At 45.7% G+C, this 17,287-nt stretch overlaps 1 protein-coding gene and 1 long non-coding RNA gene across 4 annotated transcripts in view; both read right to left on the bottom strand.

The window, feature by feature from the left end:
* The window catches only part of LOC106562620 (CREB-regulated transcription coactivator 3-like), a 102,888-nt gene that overhangs the window by 8,719 nt on the left and 76,882 nt on the right, over positions 1 to 17,287 (bottom strand). For 2 of the 3 annotated variants that reach the window (XM_045708665.2, XM_045708666.2), the window contains 4 exons: positions 11,952 to 12,217; positions 5,259 to 5,453; positions 4,318 to 4,467; positions 3,565 to 3,781 (listed from right to left, as the gene is read on the bottom strand). In XM_045708665.2, coding sequence (XP_045564621.1) covers positions 3,565 to 3,781; positions 4,318 to 4,467; positions 5,259 to 5,453; positions 11,952 to 12,217 — 828 coding nt within the window. The remainder of the gene's footprint in view (positions 1 to 3,564; positions 3,782 to 4,317; positions 4,468 to 5,258; positions 5,454 to 11,951; positions 12,218 to 17,287) is intronic. The other variant, XM_045708667.2, reaches the window with a different exon arrangement.
* On the bottom strand, positions 921 to 3,541 carry LOC145864257 (uncharacterized). The gene is made up of 3 exons (XR_014382852.1): positions 3,255 to 3,541; positions 1,491 to 3,220; positions 921 to 1,218 (listed from the first exon to the last, which is right to left on the bottom strand). It is a non-coding gene; the product is annotated as an uncharacterized LOC145864257 (long non-coding RNA).

Raw genomic sequence — 17,287 nt, 5'->3', positions numbered from 1 at the left:
GTCAGTATGATGTTGGGCACCCCTCCACCTACCAGTCAGTATGATATTGGGTACCCCTCCACCTACCAGTCAGTATGATATTGGGCACCCCTCCACCTACCAGTCAGTATGATATTGGGCACCCCTCCACCTACCAGTCAGTATGACATTGGGCACCCCTCCACCTACCAGTCAGTATGATATTGGGCACCCCTCCACCTACCAGTCAGTATGATATTGGGCACCCCTCCACCTACCAGTCAGTATGATGTTGGGCACCCCTCCACCTACCAGTCAGTATGACATTGGGCACCCCTCCACCTACCAGTCAGTATGATATTGGGCACCCCTCCACCTACCAGTCAGTATGATATTGGGCACCCCTCCACCTACCAGTCAGTATGACGTTGGGCACACCTCCACCTACCAGTCAGTATGACATTGGGCACCCCTCCACCTACCAGTCAGTATGACGTTGGGCACCCCTCCACCTACCAGTCAGTATGATATTGGGCACCCCTCCACCTACCAGTCAGTATGATATTGGGCACCCCTGCACCTACCAGTCAGTATGATGTTGGGCACCCCTCCACCTACCAGTCAGTATGATATTGGGCACCCCTCCACCTACCAGTCAGTATGATGTTGGGCACCCCTCCACCTACCAGTCAGTATGATGTTGGGCACCCCTCCACCTACCAGTCAGTATGATGTTGGGCACCCCTCCACCTACCAGTCAGTATGATGTTGTGCACCCCTCCACCTACCAGTCAGTATGATGTTGGGCACCCCTCCACCTACCAGTCAGTATGATGTTGGGCACCCCTCCACCTACCAGTCAGTATGATGTTGGGCACCCCTCCACCTACCAGTCAGTATGATGTTGTGCACCCCTCCACCTACCAGTCAGTATGATGTTGTGCACCCCTCCACCCACCAGTCAGTATGATATTGGGCACCCCTCCACCTACCAGTCAGTATGACATTGGGCACCCCTCCACCTACCAGTCAGTATGATATTGGGCACCCCTCCACCTACCAGTCAGTATGATATTGGGCACCCCTCCACCTACCAGTCAGTATGATGTTGGGCACCCCTCCACCTACCAGTCAGTATGATATTGGGCACCCCTCCACCTACCAGTCAGTATGATGTTGGGCACCCCTCCACCTACCAGTCAGTATGACATTGGGCACCCCTCCACCTACCAGTCAGTATGATATTGGGCACCCCTCCACCTATCAGTCAGTATGATGTTGGGCACCCCTCCACCTACCAGTCAGTATGATATTGGGCACCCCTCCACCTACCAGTCAGTATGATGTTGGGCACCCCTCCACCTACCAGTCAGTATGATATTGGGCACCCCTCCACCTACCAGTCAGTATGATGTTGGGCACCCCTCCACCTAGCAGTCAGTATGATATTGGGCACCCCTCCACCTACCAGTCAGTATGACGTTGGGCACCCCTCCACCTACCAGTCAGTATGATATTGGGCACCCCTCCACCTACCAGTCAGTATGATATTGGGCACCCCTCCACCTACCAGTCAGTATGATATTGGGCACCCCTCCACCTACCAGTCAGTATGATATTGGGCACCCCTCCACCTACCAGTCAGTATGATATTGGGCACCCCTCCACCTACCAGTCAGTATGATATTGGGCACCCCTCCACCTACCAGTCAGTATGATATTGGGCACCCCTCCACCTACCAGTCAGTATGACATTGGGCACCCCTCCACCTACCAGTCAGTATGATATTGGGCACCCCTCCACCTATCAGTCAGTATGATGTTGGGCACCCCTCCACCTACCAGTCAGTATGATATTGGGCACCCCTCCACCTACCAGTCAGTATGATATTGGGCACCCCTCCACCTACCAGTCAGTATGACATTGGGCACCCCTCCACCTACCAGTCAGTATGATATTGGGCACCCCTCCACCTACCAGTCAGTATGATATTGGGCACCCCTCCACCTACCAGTCAGTATGATAGTGGGCACCCCTCCACCTACCAGTCAGTATGATATTGGGCACCCCTCCACCTACCAGTCAGTATGATATTGGGCACCCCTCCACCTACCAGTCAGTATGATATTGGGCACCCCTCCACCTACCAGTCAGTATGATATGCACCCCTCCACCTACCAGTCAGTATGATATTGGGCACCCCTCCACCTACCAGTCAGTATGATATTGGGCACCCCTCCACCTACCAGTCAGTATGATATTGGGCACCCCTCCACCTACCAGTCAGTATGATGTTGTGCCACCTCCACCTACTAGTCAGTATGATGTTGGGCACCCCTCCACCTACCAGTCAGTATGATGTTGGGCACCCCTCCACCTACCAGTCAGTATGATGTTGGGCACCCCTCCACCTACCAGTCAGTATGATGTTGGGCACCCCTCCACCTACCAGTCAGTATGATATTGGGCACCCCTCCACCTACCAGTCAGTATGATATTGGGCACCCCTCCACCTACCAGTCAGTATGATATTGGGCACCCCTCCACCTACCAGTCAGTATGATATTGGGCACCCCTCCACCTACCAGTCAGTATGATATTGGGCACCCCTCCACCTACCAGTCAGTATGATGTTGGGCACCCCTCCACCTACCAGTCAGTATGATGTTGGGCACCCCTCCACCTACCAGTCAGTATGACATTGGGCACCCCTCCACCTACCAGTCAGTATGATATTGGGCACCCCTCCACCTACCAGTCAGTATGATATTGGGCACCCCTCCACCTACCAGTCAGTATGATGTTGGGCACCCCTCCACCTACCAGTCAGTATGATATTGGGCACCCCTCCACCTACCAGTCAGTATGATGTTGGGCACCCCTCCACCTACCAGTCAGTATGATATTGGGCACCCCTCCACCTACCAGTCAGTATGATATTGGGCACCCCTCCACCTACCAGTCAGTATGATGTTGGGCACCCCTCCACCTACCAGTCAGTATGATGTTGGGCACCCCTCCACCTACTAGTCAGTATGATATTGGGCACCCCTCCACCTACCAGTCAGTATGATATTGGGCACCCCTCCACCTACCAGTCAGTATGATATTGGGCACCCCTCCACCTACCAGTCAGTATGATATTGGGCACCCCTCCACCTACCAGTCAGTATGACGTTGGGCACCCCTCCACCTACCAGTCAGTATGACGTTGGGCACCCCTCCACCTACCAGTCAGTATGACATTGGGCACCCCTCCACCTACCAGTCAGTATGATGTTGGGCACCCCTCCACCTACCAGTCAGTATGATATTGGGCACCCCTCCACCTACCAGTCAGTATGATATTGGGCACCCCTCCACCTACCAGTCAGTATGATGTTGGGCACCCCTCCACCTACCAGTCAGTATGATGTTGGGCACCCCTCCACCTACCAGTCAGTATGATGTTGGGCACCCCTCCACCTACTAGTCAGTATGATATTGGGCACCCCTCCACCTACCAGTCAGTATGATATTGGGCACCCCTCCACCTACCAGTCAGTATGATATTGGGCACCCCTCCACCTACCAGTCAGTATGATGTTGGGCACCCCTCCACCTACCAGTCAGTATGATGTTGGGCACCCCTCCACTGCAGTTGTAGTTGTTGTTGGGTCTCATCTGCTGCAGCTGGTCCTGCAAGTTGCCGTGGCTCCCACCCAGGCCCATGAGGGCGGCCTGCGAGCAGTATAGGGGCGAGGAAGAGGGCGAGGATGGGTCGAAACACGAACCCCCTGCAATTTGGCTCATGGCACTCTCCAACATGCTGAACTGGTCCAACTGAAGAGGAGGCAGGAAGAGATAGAGGAGGGAGGGGAGGGGAGAGAGAGAAAAGAGATGGTGGTGATGGGGGGGGGCAAAGGTCAAACACAACCATTACAGATGACCAATCAATGACAAACAACCATTCCAAATGACCAACCAATGATCGACAATCATTCCAAATGACCAACCAATGACCAAACTTAGCATACTCTTGAGCGGACTTGGTACCCTACTCCACAGCACATGATATTTCATAGAACTACAAATATCTGGTCGCCACAATTACACCCCTAAAACTTCTACCCATCAATTAAGACATTTTAAAGGGCTAGTTCTCAAACAATCATTTAGTATTTTGCTCATTAGTCCACAGTTAATACAGTCCCAAAATGTTGTGTTTGTCAGCAGTCAAGTTTTCAAGAAGAAGCACTTTCTGAACAGTGCAAAAACAGTGCTGATGCGATTTGTGACATTTTTGAGTAAACTATCCCTTTAATTCACTTTGGCAGGCATAAACCCATCACTGAAAAAAAAAAAAAAAAGATACTAACTGTGAATGAAGGAATGAAGTCCTTTCCGGAGGATCCTTCTCTAGAGCCTTCTCCCCGGTGGTTTACCTGGTAGGACAGTGCCTTGGCCTGGCGACTGGAGAACTGTGGGTCCATGAATGGGTCATTGAAGAACGCCGCCATGTTGTTATGCTGTGGGAAGAAGAGGGAGAGAGAAACGTGGAGACGGATTAGGAGGAGACAGATGAAGAGATGGATTAGGAGGAGACAGATGAAGAAATGGATTAGGAGGAGACAGATGAAGAGAGAGAAGAGATGAATTAGGAGACGACAGAGTGGACAGTGCTCTGAGAGTTTAGTTACCAGGTCTAATGCAGTGATTTACCAAGTTAGTTACATTTAACTGCCGACAAATCGCTCTAATAGAGCACCGCTACCATGTAGTGCATTACTTTTGAGCGCTACCATTTAGTGCATTTCTTTTGAGCCCTACCCATAAGGCTCTGGTTAGAAGTAGTGCACTGTGTAGGGAATAGGGTTCCATTTGTGATGCAACCAAGGATGTTTTTAGTTCTTTAGAATTTGGGTCTGCTTCCTTCCTTCCACGAATTTGGTGTTTATCAACCACAGACTACAGAGTTAGACAAATAACATTTGGGTTCCAGGAAATGGTTGAGTCTAGTGGCTGTGTGTGTTTGTGTATCTGGAGTGGTACTGAAGCAGAAAAATATCCCTGTCTCCTTATCAGAGCACGCCAACAGTCTCTGACATTAGACACTAGGCCAGCAACAGAAGTGTATGAGACATACAACATTGGGGCATAGACTCAGAGATACTAGCTGCATATACAAGTGTTTCCCTAAATGGATACGCCGTTCAAAGGGATGATTTTTCAACTAATCTAGGCTGTAGTACATTTCTCTAGACAGTCTTTGGATATGCATTTGGCTTAAGAACACAGACATATCCAGACACACACTTACACCAGAGTTGAAGTCCAGAGAGATGTTCTGTAGAGGGGACACTGGCTGCTGCTGCTGTTGATGATGATGATGACGTTGTTGCTGGCGTTGTTGTTGTTGCCCCATTGAATGCTGGGACTGTTGGTGTAGCTGTTGGTAGAGAGGGTAGGGAGGGGGAGGCTCCATTGGCAAGCTGCTGGTGTCCAAGGCAACCCCCTGAAAAAAAGACGAAAGGAAAGAGAGAGGGTTAGAGGGAGGACGGGTGGGAGGGAGGGTTAGAGGGAGGACAGCTGGGAGGGAGGGAGGACGGGTGGGAGGGAGGGTTAGAGGGAGGATGGGTGGGAGGGAGGGTTAGAGGGAGGGTTAGAGGGTTAGAGGGAGGGAGAGAGGGTGGGAGGGAGGGTTAGAGGGAGGACAGCTGGGAGGGAGGGAGGACGGGTGGGAGGGAGGGTTAGAGGGAGGACGGGTGGGAGGGAGGGTTAGAGGGAGGACAGCTGGGAGGGAGGGAGGACGGGTGGGAGGGAGGGTTAGAGGGAGGACGGGTGGGAGGGAGGGTTAGAGGGTTAGAGGGAGGGAGAGAGGGTGGGAGGGAGGGTTAGAGGGAGGACAGCTGGGAGGGAGGGAGGACGGGTGGGAGGGAGGGTTAGAGGGAGGACGGGTGGGAGGGAGGGTTAGAGGGAGGACGGGTGGGAGGGAGGGTTAGAGGGAGGACGGGTGGGAGGGAGGGTTAGAGGGAGGGAGGGTTAGAGGGAGAGAGGGTGGGAGGGAGGGTTAGAGGGAGAGAGGGTGGGAGGGAGGGTTAGAGGGAGAGAGAGAGGGTTAGAGTGAGAAGGGTCATGTCAGATTTAAGAAAAGGAGAATGGAGGGATGCAATTAGAGTAATCAAAAGATGCACTAGTATTTGGCTGCGTATCAGGTTAGCCTTAAACCACTGAGGACTTTCCCCAAAAATACACTATACATGAAGCTGCCAGGTTGCCCTCCCAACAAGGGGTTTCTAACCTCAAGGGTCTTTCCTGGTTACAGGAAGATGGTCCACTTGGGCGACTGAAAGCATCATGATAAAGGTCATCTGCAGTCTATAAAATGTACTAATAAATAAAACACTTCTTAAATATAAATAAATCCATCTAAATTTAAATGTAAATCTAATTGTATTTTTATTTAAAAAATGTAAAAAATAAACCTGATTCCCAAAGCTGTTAAGTTTGCTAGTTCGTGTATCTTATCGCATGCTGTTATGCACACAGTTGGAGCTTAATATCACCTACTTGTTGGCCAGCAAGAAATCTGTTCAGCACGCTACTCTCAAACTCTGACAACTGGTTGCTGTCAGCGAGCAGCTACAATATGAAAGACCGAAGAACGACAAGTATAGTGGTAGGAAAGGCGTTTTAAGTGAATTAATATAAGTTAATCACATTACAATAAGTTGAATTTGTTTAATATCCACTGGGAAATGCTTAGGCAAACAATGAGTATGCTAATCAGGTTTTAAGAATATTTTATTGTGTTACAAAGTGGGATTAAAAAGGATATGTCATTTTTTGTCAACAATTTACACAAAATACTGTAATGTCAAAGTGGAAGAAAAATTCTAACAATTAAATGAACAAAAATGTAATAAATAAAATAGATGTTGCATAAGTATTCAGCTCCCTGAGTCCATGTTAGAAACACTTTTGTCAGCAATTACAGCTGTGAGTCTTCTTGGGTAAGTCTCTAAGAGTTTTGCACATCTGGATTGTACAATATTTGCGTATTATTTTCTAAATTCTTCAAGCTGTGTCAAGATGTTGGGGATCATGGCTAGACAGCAATTTTCAAGTCTTACCACAGTATTTCAAGCAGATTTCAAATCAAAACTAACTTGGCCACTTAGGAACATTCACTGTGTTCTTGGTAGGCAACTCCAGTGTAGATTTGGCTTTGTGTTGTAGGTTATTGTCCTGTTGAATGGTGAATTCCTCTCCCAGTGTCTGGTGTAAAGCAGACTGAAGCAGGTTTTGATCTAGGATTTTTGCCTAGCCATATCCCGTTTCTTTTTATCCTGAAAAACTCCGCAGCATTTGCCTTTGTCAAACATACCCATACCATGATGCAGCCATCACCAGGCAATTACTCAGTGATGTGTTGTGTTGGATTTGCACCAAACATAAGGCTTTGCATTTATGCTAAAAAAGTGTATTTCTTTGACAATATATTTTTGCAGTTTTATTTTAGTGCCTATCTTGTACATTTGTTTTTCTTTTCACTGTCATTGAGGTTATTATTATGGAGTCATTACGATATTGTTGAGGCATCCTTAGTTCTCTCCCATCACAGCCATTGAACTCTGCAGCTGTTTTAAAATCACCAACGGCCTCATGGTGACATCCCTGAGCAGTTTCACTCCTGTCCTGCGGCTCAGTTCAGAAGAATGAATGTATCTTTGATGTGTCTTGGTGGTTTAATAAATAATCCACAGCATAATTATTAACTTGACCATGCTTAAAGAGATATTCAATGTCTGATTTGTTATTGTTACCCATCTACCAATTACTACCCTTTATTAAGAGTCTTTCGAAAAGCTCCCTGGTCTTTGTACTTGAATCTGTGCTTGAAATTCAATACTTGACTGAGGGACCTTACAGATGTTGTATGAATGAGGGCGAGAGAATGGGTTAGTCATTTAAAAACCATGTCAATATCAATTCTTTCAGTGAGTTACAGTGAGTCCATGTAACTTTGTATTTGTGATTTGATTCGTTACTAAACCAAGGGGCTGAATACATATGCAACAACTCTATTTGTTATAGAATTTATTACTTATTAATAAAAACATAAGATCACTGTGTGTATTGTTGACAAAAAAAGTATAATTTTAATCCCACTTTTAACACAAAACGTGAAGAAATCCAAGGTGTCTGAATACATTTGCAAGGCACTGCAAGTTAAGCACATTAATATATAAGTTAATTAGTATAAAATCATCCAGGAAATGAAGAAGGCAAGAATGAGCATGCTAACATTTATTTTCTATAAAGTTTAGTAAGAAGCCTTGGTTTAATATTTGTGACGAGTTCAGTCGTCACGTACTGATCAAATGAAAATGGACAAATGTAGCTTGCAGATTTAAAATTAGATTAAGATCAATTTATTCGTCAATTGTATTCAAGGTCGAACCGAAATTAGACTTCAGCTTTAACCCAACCCCTCCGAAAGAGTTGAAGTCGGATGTTTACATACACTTAGGTTGGAGTCATTAAAACTCGTTTTTCAACCACTCCACAAATTTCTTGTTAACAAACTATAGTTTTGGCAAGTCAGTTAGGACATCTACTTTGTGCATGACACAAGTCATTTTTCCAACAATTGTTTACAGACAAATTATTTCACTTATAATTCACTGTTTCACAATTCCAGTGGGTCAGAAGTTTACATACACTAAATTGACTGTACCTTTAAACAGCTTGGAAAATTCTAGAAAATTATGTCATGGCTTTAGAAGCTTCTGATAGGCTAATTGACATCATTTGAGTCAATTGGAGGTGTGCCTGTGGATGTATTTCAAGGCCTACCTTCAAACTCAGTGCCTCTTTGCTTGACATCATGGAAAAATCAAAAGAAATCAGCCAAGACCTCAGAAAAAAAATGGTAGACCTCCACAAGTCTGGTTCATCCTTGGGAGCAATTTCCAAACGCCTGAAGGTATCACGTTCATCTGTACAAACAATAGTAAGCAAGTGTAAACACCATGGGACCACGCAGCCTTCATACTGCTCAGGAAGGAGATTTTCTGTCTCCTAGAGATGAACGTACTTTGGTGCGAAAAGTGCAAATCAATCCCAGTACAACAGCAAAGGACCTTGTGAAGATGCTGGAGGAAACAGGTACAAAAGTATCTATATCCACAGTAAAACAAGTCCTATATCAATATAACTTGAAAAGCTGCTCAGGAAGGAAGAAGCCACTGCTCCAAAACCACCATAAAAAAGCAAGATGGTTTGCAACTGCACATGGGGACAAAGATCCTACATTTTGGAGAAATGTCCTCTGGTCTGATGAAACAAAAGTAGAACTGTTTGGCCATAATGACCATCGTTATGTTTGGAGGAAAAAGGGGGAGGCTTGCAAGCCGAAAAACACCATCCCAACCGTGAAGCATGGGGGTGGCAGCATCATGTTGTTGGGGTGCTTTGCTGCAGGAGGGACAGGTGCACTTCACAAACTAGATGGCATCATGAGGATGAAAATGATGTGGATATATTGAAGCAACATCTCAAGACATCAGTCAGGAAGTTAAAGCTTGGTCGCAAATGGGTCTTCCAAATGGACAATGACCCCAAGCATACTTCCAAAGTTGTGGCAAAATGGCTTAAGGACAACAAAGTCAAGGTATTGGAGTGGCCATCACAAAGCCCTGACCTCAATCCTATAGAAAATGTGTGGGCAGAACTGAAAAGGCATGTGCGAGCAAGGCCTACAAACCTGACTCAGTTACACCAGCTCTGTCAGGAGGAAAATTCACCCAACTTATTGTGGGGAGCTTGTGGAAGGCTACCCGAAACGTTTGACCCAAGTTAAACAATTTAAAGGCAATGCTACTTCTGACCCACTGGGAATGTGATGAATGAAATAAAAGCTGAAATAAATCATTCTCTATTATTATTCTGACATTTCACATTCTTAAAATAAAGTGGTGATCCTAACTGACCTAAGACAGGGAATTTTTACTAGGATTAAATGTCAGGAATTGTGAAAAACTGAGTTTAAATGTATTTGGCGTATGTAAACTTCCGTACTGGTCTCCCCCGTGGGAGACCAGTACGGAAAAAATAAATAAAAATAAAAATAAATGTATGAAATGTATGCATTCACTACTGTAAGTCTCTCTGGATAAGAGCGTCTGGTAAATGACTAAAATGTAATGTAAATGTAACTTCAACTGTATACAGGTTGGAGTGGTTTGAGCAGGGGGCTGCCACACTGGGCACCCGTGAAGCAGTTGTTTTGGGGGGTTAAGTGCCTTGCTTAATGGCACAGCGGCAGGATTTGATACCAGCAACCCTACAGTTGCCAGTTCACTTCCTGACAGATTTTTTCCGTCAGACCCGGGATTCGAACTGGCAACCATCCGATTGATGGCTTGCCTGTCTAACCAGGGACAGCGAGGTGTGTGTATAGCTAAGTAAGTAGCGAGGTGTGTGTGTGTCTGTGTATTGTGAAGGTAAGTATGACTAAACTCAGAAAAAAATCGAAACGTCCCTTTTTCAGGACCCTGTCATTCAAAGATAATTAGTAAAAATCCAAATAACTTCACAGATCTTCATTGTAAAGGGTTTAAATACTGTTTCCCATGCTTGTTCAATGAACCATAAACAATTAATGAACATGCAGCTGTGGAACGGTCGTTAAGACACTAACAGCTTACAGACAGTAGGCAATTAAGGTCACAGTAATGAAAACGTAGGACACTAAAGAGATCTTTCTACTGACTCTGAAAAACAACAAAAGAAAGATGCCCAGGGTCCCTGCTCATCTGCATGAACGTGCCTTAGGCATGCTGCAAGGAGGCATGAGGACTGCAGATGTGGCCAGGGCAATAAATTGCAATGTCCATACTGTGAGACACCTAAGACAGCACTACAGGGAGACAGGACGGACAGCTGACCGTCCTCGCAGTGGCAGACCACCTGTAACAACACCTGTACAGGATCGGTACATCCGAACATCACATCTGCGGGACAGGTACAGGATGGCAACAACTGCCCGAGTTACACCAGGAACGCACAATCCCTCCATCAGTACTCACTGTCTGCAATAGGCTGGACTGAGGGCTTGTAGGCCTGTTGTAAGGCAGGTCCTCACCAGACATCACCGGCAACAACGTCGCCTATGGGCACAAACCTACCGTCGCTGGACCAGACAGGACTGGCAAAAAGTGCTCTTCACTGACGAGTTGCGGTTTTGTCTCACCAGGGTTGATGGTCGGATTCGCGTTTATTGTCGAAGGAATGAGCGTTACACCGAGGCCTGTACTCTGGAGCGGGATCAATTTGGAGGTGGAGGGTCCATCATGGTCTGGGGTGGTGTGTCACAGCATCATCGGACTGAGCTTATTGTCATTGCAGGCAATCTCAACGCTGTGCGTTACAGGGAAGACATCCTCCTCCCTCATGTGGTACCCTTCCTGCAGGCTCATCCTGACATGACCCTCCAGCATGACAATGCCACCAGCCATACTGCTCGTTCTGTGCATGATTTCATGCAAGACAGGAATGTCAGTGTTCTGCCATGGCCAGCGAAGAGCCCAGAGCTCAATCCATTGAGCACGTCTGGGACCTGTTGAATCAGAGGGTGAGGGCTAGGGCCATTCCCTCCAGAAATGTCTGGGAACTTGCAGGTGTCTTGGTGGAAGAGTGGGGTAGCATCTCACAGCAAGAACTGGCAAATCTGGGAGTCCAATGAGGAGGAGATGCACTGCAGTACGTAATGCAGCTGGTGGCCACACCAGATACTGACTGTTACTTTGGATTTTGACCCCCCCTTTGTTCAGGGACACATTATTCAATTTCTGTTAGTCACATGTCTTTGGAACTCGTTCAGTTTATATCTCAGTTGTTGAATCTTGTTATGTTCATACAAATATTTACACATGTTAAGTTTGCTGAAAATAAAAGCAGTTGACAGTGAGAGGACGTTTATTTTTTCCCCCTGAGTTTATGTGTGTACCTGTGTGATGGGGGACAGTGAGGGCGACATTGTGGGAGACAGCTGCTTGGAAAGCCCCCGCCGTTGCTCGGTGCCGGGTGACAGAGTGAGGGGGCTGATGGGAGCCGGGCGGCGGCGAGGCGAGCTGCTCATGGCTCCCTGCGGAGGGTTGGAGAGGGACGTCAGACGGAGGGACGAGTGGATGGCGGGATTGCTGAGGGACGAGTGCAGCTGGGAGTTTTGGAGAGAGTTCTGGATGGAAGGATTGCTCAGAGAGGACGAGAGACCTGGAAGAAAGAAGGGAGGGACAGAAGGCTTTTGAGTCACACATTCAGACCACAGACTATTATTAACAGTTCGGAGGATTTAATTCCCCAAGAGTGTGGGACATTTCCTAATGTCCCTCCTCTGCAACAGTTCATGTATCAGTAGTATGCAGCATTGTTATCAGGTGTGCCCACACACACACAGTAGTCATTTAGCAAAAAGACTTACAGGAGCAATTAGGGCTAAGTGTCTTGCTCAAGGGCACAGACAGATTTTTCACCTAGTTGGCTCGGTAAGTCGAACCAGCATCTTTCGGTTACTGGCCCAATGCTCTTAACCGCTAGGCTACCTTACACACACACACACACACACACACACACACACACACACACACACACACACACACACACACACACACACACACACACACACACACACACACACACACACACACACACACACACACACACACACACACACACACACACACACACGTTGTATTAAATACAAAGATCTCCACACACTGATTCATCAGAGAAAAAAATGGATTCCCTGTGGCTCAGTTGGTAGAGCATGGTGTTTGCAATGCCAGCATGGTGTGTGTGCAACGCCAGGGTTGTGGGTTCGATTCCCACTGGAGGCCAGTACAAAAAAATGCATGAAATGAAATGTATGCATTCACTACTGTAAGTCGCTCTGGATAAGAGCGGCAATCTGCGATTACTACATCAATGTGTGGACTTTTAAATAATAATATATAGCCCTTGATTCTTGAAGAATATACTGCAAATTATAAATGCCCAAATATAAGCTTATTTTACTGCATTGTTTGTAAACAAATTAATTGAAAACAAGCACTGTATAGCATCATTTTGAGATCATGGATGTTCAGTCCTTGCATCCATAGCGCTCTCTATGAATTTGAATAAAGGTAAGCATCATTGGTTTGAAATTAACTGCAAGGAGCAGAGAACAGTGCTGCTTGGGTAAAAGGAGTCTTGTGAGACGTGAGAGAATGTGGACGTTATACAGTGAGAGAAAAAAGTATTTGATCCACTGCTGATTTTGTACGTTTGCCCACCCTCCCAAAAATAATCACACAGCCATTTTCAAATCAAGCATACATGTCACAAAAACCAAAACCACAGCTAAATGCAGCACTAACCTTTGATGATCTTCATCAGATGACACTCCTAGGACATTATGTTATACAATACATGCATGTTTTGTTCAATCAAGTTCATATTTATATCAAAAACCAGATTTTTACATTAGCATGTGATGTTCAGAACTAGCATACCCACCGAAAACTTCTGGTGAATTTACTAAATTACTCTTGATAAACGTTGACAAAAAAACATAACAATTATTTTAAGAATTATAGATACAGAACTCCTTTATGCAATCGCGGTGTCAGATTTTAAAATAGCTTTTCGGTGAAAACACATTTTGCAATATTCTGAGTACATAGCCCGGCCATCATGGCTAGCTAATTTGACACCCACCAAGTTTGGCCCTCACCAAACTCAGATTTACTATAAGAAAAATTGGATTACCTTTGCTGTTCTTCGTCAGAATGCACTCCCAGGACTTCTACTTCAACAACAAATGTTGTTTTGGTTCAAAATAATCCATAGTTATATTGAAATAGCTCCGTTTTGTTCGTGTGTTGAGATCACTATCCGAAGGGTGACGCGCGGGCGCATTTTGTGACAAAACATTTTCAAAATATTCCATTACCGTACTTCGAAGCATGTCAAACGCTGTTTAAAATACATCTTTATGCTAAACACTGAAAGAAAAACATGGAGTCGTCTCGTGCACGTGGGCTCCAGTGTCATTGTTCTCACAGGACCACTCACAAAAACTCCTGCTGTTTTTCGCCCAGAGACTGGAGAGCTCTCATTCCACTTTCTGGCGCCTTCTGAGAGCCAATGAAAGCCTTAGAAAATGTCACGTTACAGCAGAGATGCTGTATTTTTGATAGAGATGCCCTAGAAGGAGAACAAATTGTCAGACGGGGCACTTCCTGTATAGAATCTTCTCAGGTTTTTGCCTGCCATATGAGTTCTGTTATACTCAGAGACACCATTCAAACAGTTTTAGAAACTTTAGAGTGTTTTCTATCCAAATCTACTAATTATATGCATATTCTAGTTTCTGGGCAGGAGTAGTAACCAGATGAAATCGGGTACGTTTTTTATCCGGCCGTGAAAATATTGCCCCATATCCCAAACAGGTTAAGGTCCTGGAGTGGCCTAGCCAGTCTCCAGACCTTAATCCCATAGAAAATCTGTGGAGGGAGCTGATCGTTCGAGTTGCCAAACGTCAGCCTCGAAACCTTAATGACTTGGAGAAGATCTGCAAAGAGGAGTGGGACAAAATCCCTCCTGAGATTTGTGCAAACCTGGTGGCCAACTACAAGAAACGTCTGACCTCTGTGATTGCCAACAAGGGTTTTGCCACCAAGTACTAAGTCATGTTTTGCAGAGGGGTCAAATACTTATTTCCCTCATTAAAATGCAAATCAATGTATAACATTTTTGACATGCGGTTTTCTGGATTTTTTGTTGTTATTCTGTCTCTCACTGTTCAAATAAACCTACCATTAAAATTATAGACTGATAATTTCTTTGTCAGTGGACAAAGTACAAAATCAGCAGGGGATCAAATACTTTTTTCCCCTCACTGTATTTGCATTCGGTTTTCCAATCCCCACCCAGATACACACACACAGGACCCCATTGGTTAAATATCCCAACAATCAGAGAGGGAGAGAGGGTCAGAGCGAAAGGGTCAGAGAAAGAGAGGGTCAGAGAGAGAGAGAGGGTCAGAGAGAGAGAGAGGGAGGGTCAGAGAGAGAGGGTCAGAGAGAGAGAGAGAGGGTCAGAGAGCGAGAGAGAGGGTCAGAGAGAGAGAACGTGCGAGAGAGAGAGGGTCCGAGAGAGAGGGTCAGCGAAAGAGAGGGTCAGAGAGAGTGAGAGACGGTCAGAGAGAGAGAGAGAGAGGGTCAGAGAAAGAGACGGTCAGAGAGAGAGAGGGTCAGAGAGGGTCAGAGAGAGAGAGAGAGAGAGTCAGAGAAAGAGACGGTCAGAGAGAGAGAGGGTCAGAGAGGGTCAGAGAGAGAGAGAGAGAGAGAGGGTCAGCGAAAGAGAGGGTCAGAGGAGAGAGACGGTCAGAGAGGGAGAGACAGGGTCAGAGAGAGAGAGAGAGAGAGTCAGAGAAAGAGAGAGAGAGAGGGTCAGAGAGAGAGAGAGGGTCAGAGAAAGAGAGGACTGATTAGATAGTGGTAGATTTCAGAGGGAGGAGGGTTGGATAAAGACATCCCTCTATATTCACTTTACTCTGGTTGGAGCTCACTTCCAACTTCCAATCACAAGTCTATTTCCATTTCCACTACAGTGTGGAAATCAAAAAGGGGGCCAGACAGGATTCACCTAAAGGCCCAATGCAGACGTTTTTATCATTTCTGGGTAACAATTAAGTACCTTACTGCGATTGTTTTCAATTAAAATTGTCAAAAATAAACAAAAATAGCTTCATAGCAAAGAGCAATTTCTAAGCAAGAATTTTGCTAGGACTGTCTGTAGTGGTCTGAGTGGAGGGGAAAACTGAAAACTAGCTACTATTGGCAGAGGTTTGGAAATCTTTCTTATTGGTGATGTCACCAGGCAGACCAAAACAGGCTGAAATTTCAGGCAGTCTCTTCAAACCGCTCTAACACTAAAAGGCTATTAACATAATTGTCACAATATTATTCCAACCACATTGTGGAAATATATATAAACACAGGAAAATCCCTTTTTTTGATTGCACTGTGCCTTTAATGCCTTTTTAAAAAAAAAAAATATTTTCATATTAAATAATGTGGTTCAGAAACCACCCAATGTGAAGGTCTTGGCTTGCTGGCCCTTTTTTTATTATTGGCGATCGGTCCATGGCTTGGATCAACTGTCTTTTGAATAAAATAAAGTTGAGCACTTTCCACTACCCTACAGGGTGGTTCCTCCCCAGGCACAAACCCAGCACAGAATACAGAGACATAATGATTTACATTGAGTGTACAGAACATTAAGAACAGCTGCTATTTCCATGACATAGACTGACCAGGTGAATCCAGGTGAAAGCTATGATCCCTTACTGATGTCACTTTATAAATCCACTTCAATCAGTGTAGATGAAGGAATTTTTTTAGCCGTGAGAAAATTGAGACGTGGATGGTGTATGTGTGCCATTCAGAAGGTGAATGGGCAAGACAAAGGATTTAAGTGCCTTTGAATGGGGTATGGTAGTTGGTGCCAGGTGCACCAGTTTGTGTCAAGAACTGGAAAGCTGCTGGGTTTTTCCCACTCAACAGAATGGTCCACCACCCAAAGGACATCCAGCCAACATAGGCCAGCATCCCTGTGGAACGCTTTCGACAATTTTAGAGTCCATGCCCCTACGAGTTGGGAAATTAACTTGGTATTGCTGCTTCCACATTCTTCACAACTAAGCCACACAGGAACACATACAGGGCCTTCAGAAAGTATTTACATGTTGTGCTACAGCCGGAATTTAAAATGGATTCAATTCTGATTTTGTCACTGGTCTACATACAATACGCCAAAATGTCAAAGTAGAATTATGTTTTCGAAATGTTTCCAAATTCAAATTTGTTTTCCATTGCAAAGTGCATTGATACGGTGAGCCCTAATGAACCTGGTGCAGTCTCAGATAGTTGAGGGACTGCACAGACAGATGTTATAACCACCCTGTGAAAGAGGGTGTCCATCTTGAAAAGGAGAGTGTGAGAGATGCATCCTCAAGGGGAAGAGAAAGTGAGGGATGGGGAGAGAAAGAGGGAGGGAGAGATTTGTCCTTAGAGGGAGAGTGAAGCATAAACACAGCCATTGGAGCTTAATGAAGAGCACTTGAGAAAGCCTTCAACTGTAGCCAGTGAAAGAGATGTGTGTGTGTGAATGGGAGTGTGAGAGAGAGGTTCTGTGCATGTGTGTGCATATATGTACGTTTCAGCACACATGCGTGTGTGTGTACGTGTGTAGGTAGTGCAGAGTGCGGGCCAACCACTGAATGACTCTCTGACCTAA

Source organism: Salmo salar, chromosome 26 (assembly GCF_965601325.2).
Source record: "Salmo salar chromosome 26, fSalSal1, whole genome shotgun sequence".
Classification (NCBI taxonomy): domain Eukaryota; kingdom Metazoa; phylum Chordata; class Actinopteri; order Salmoniformes; family Salmonidae; genus Salmo; species Salmo salar.
This window is presented reverse-complemented; position numbering and strand designations above follow the sequence as displayed.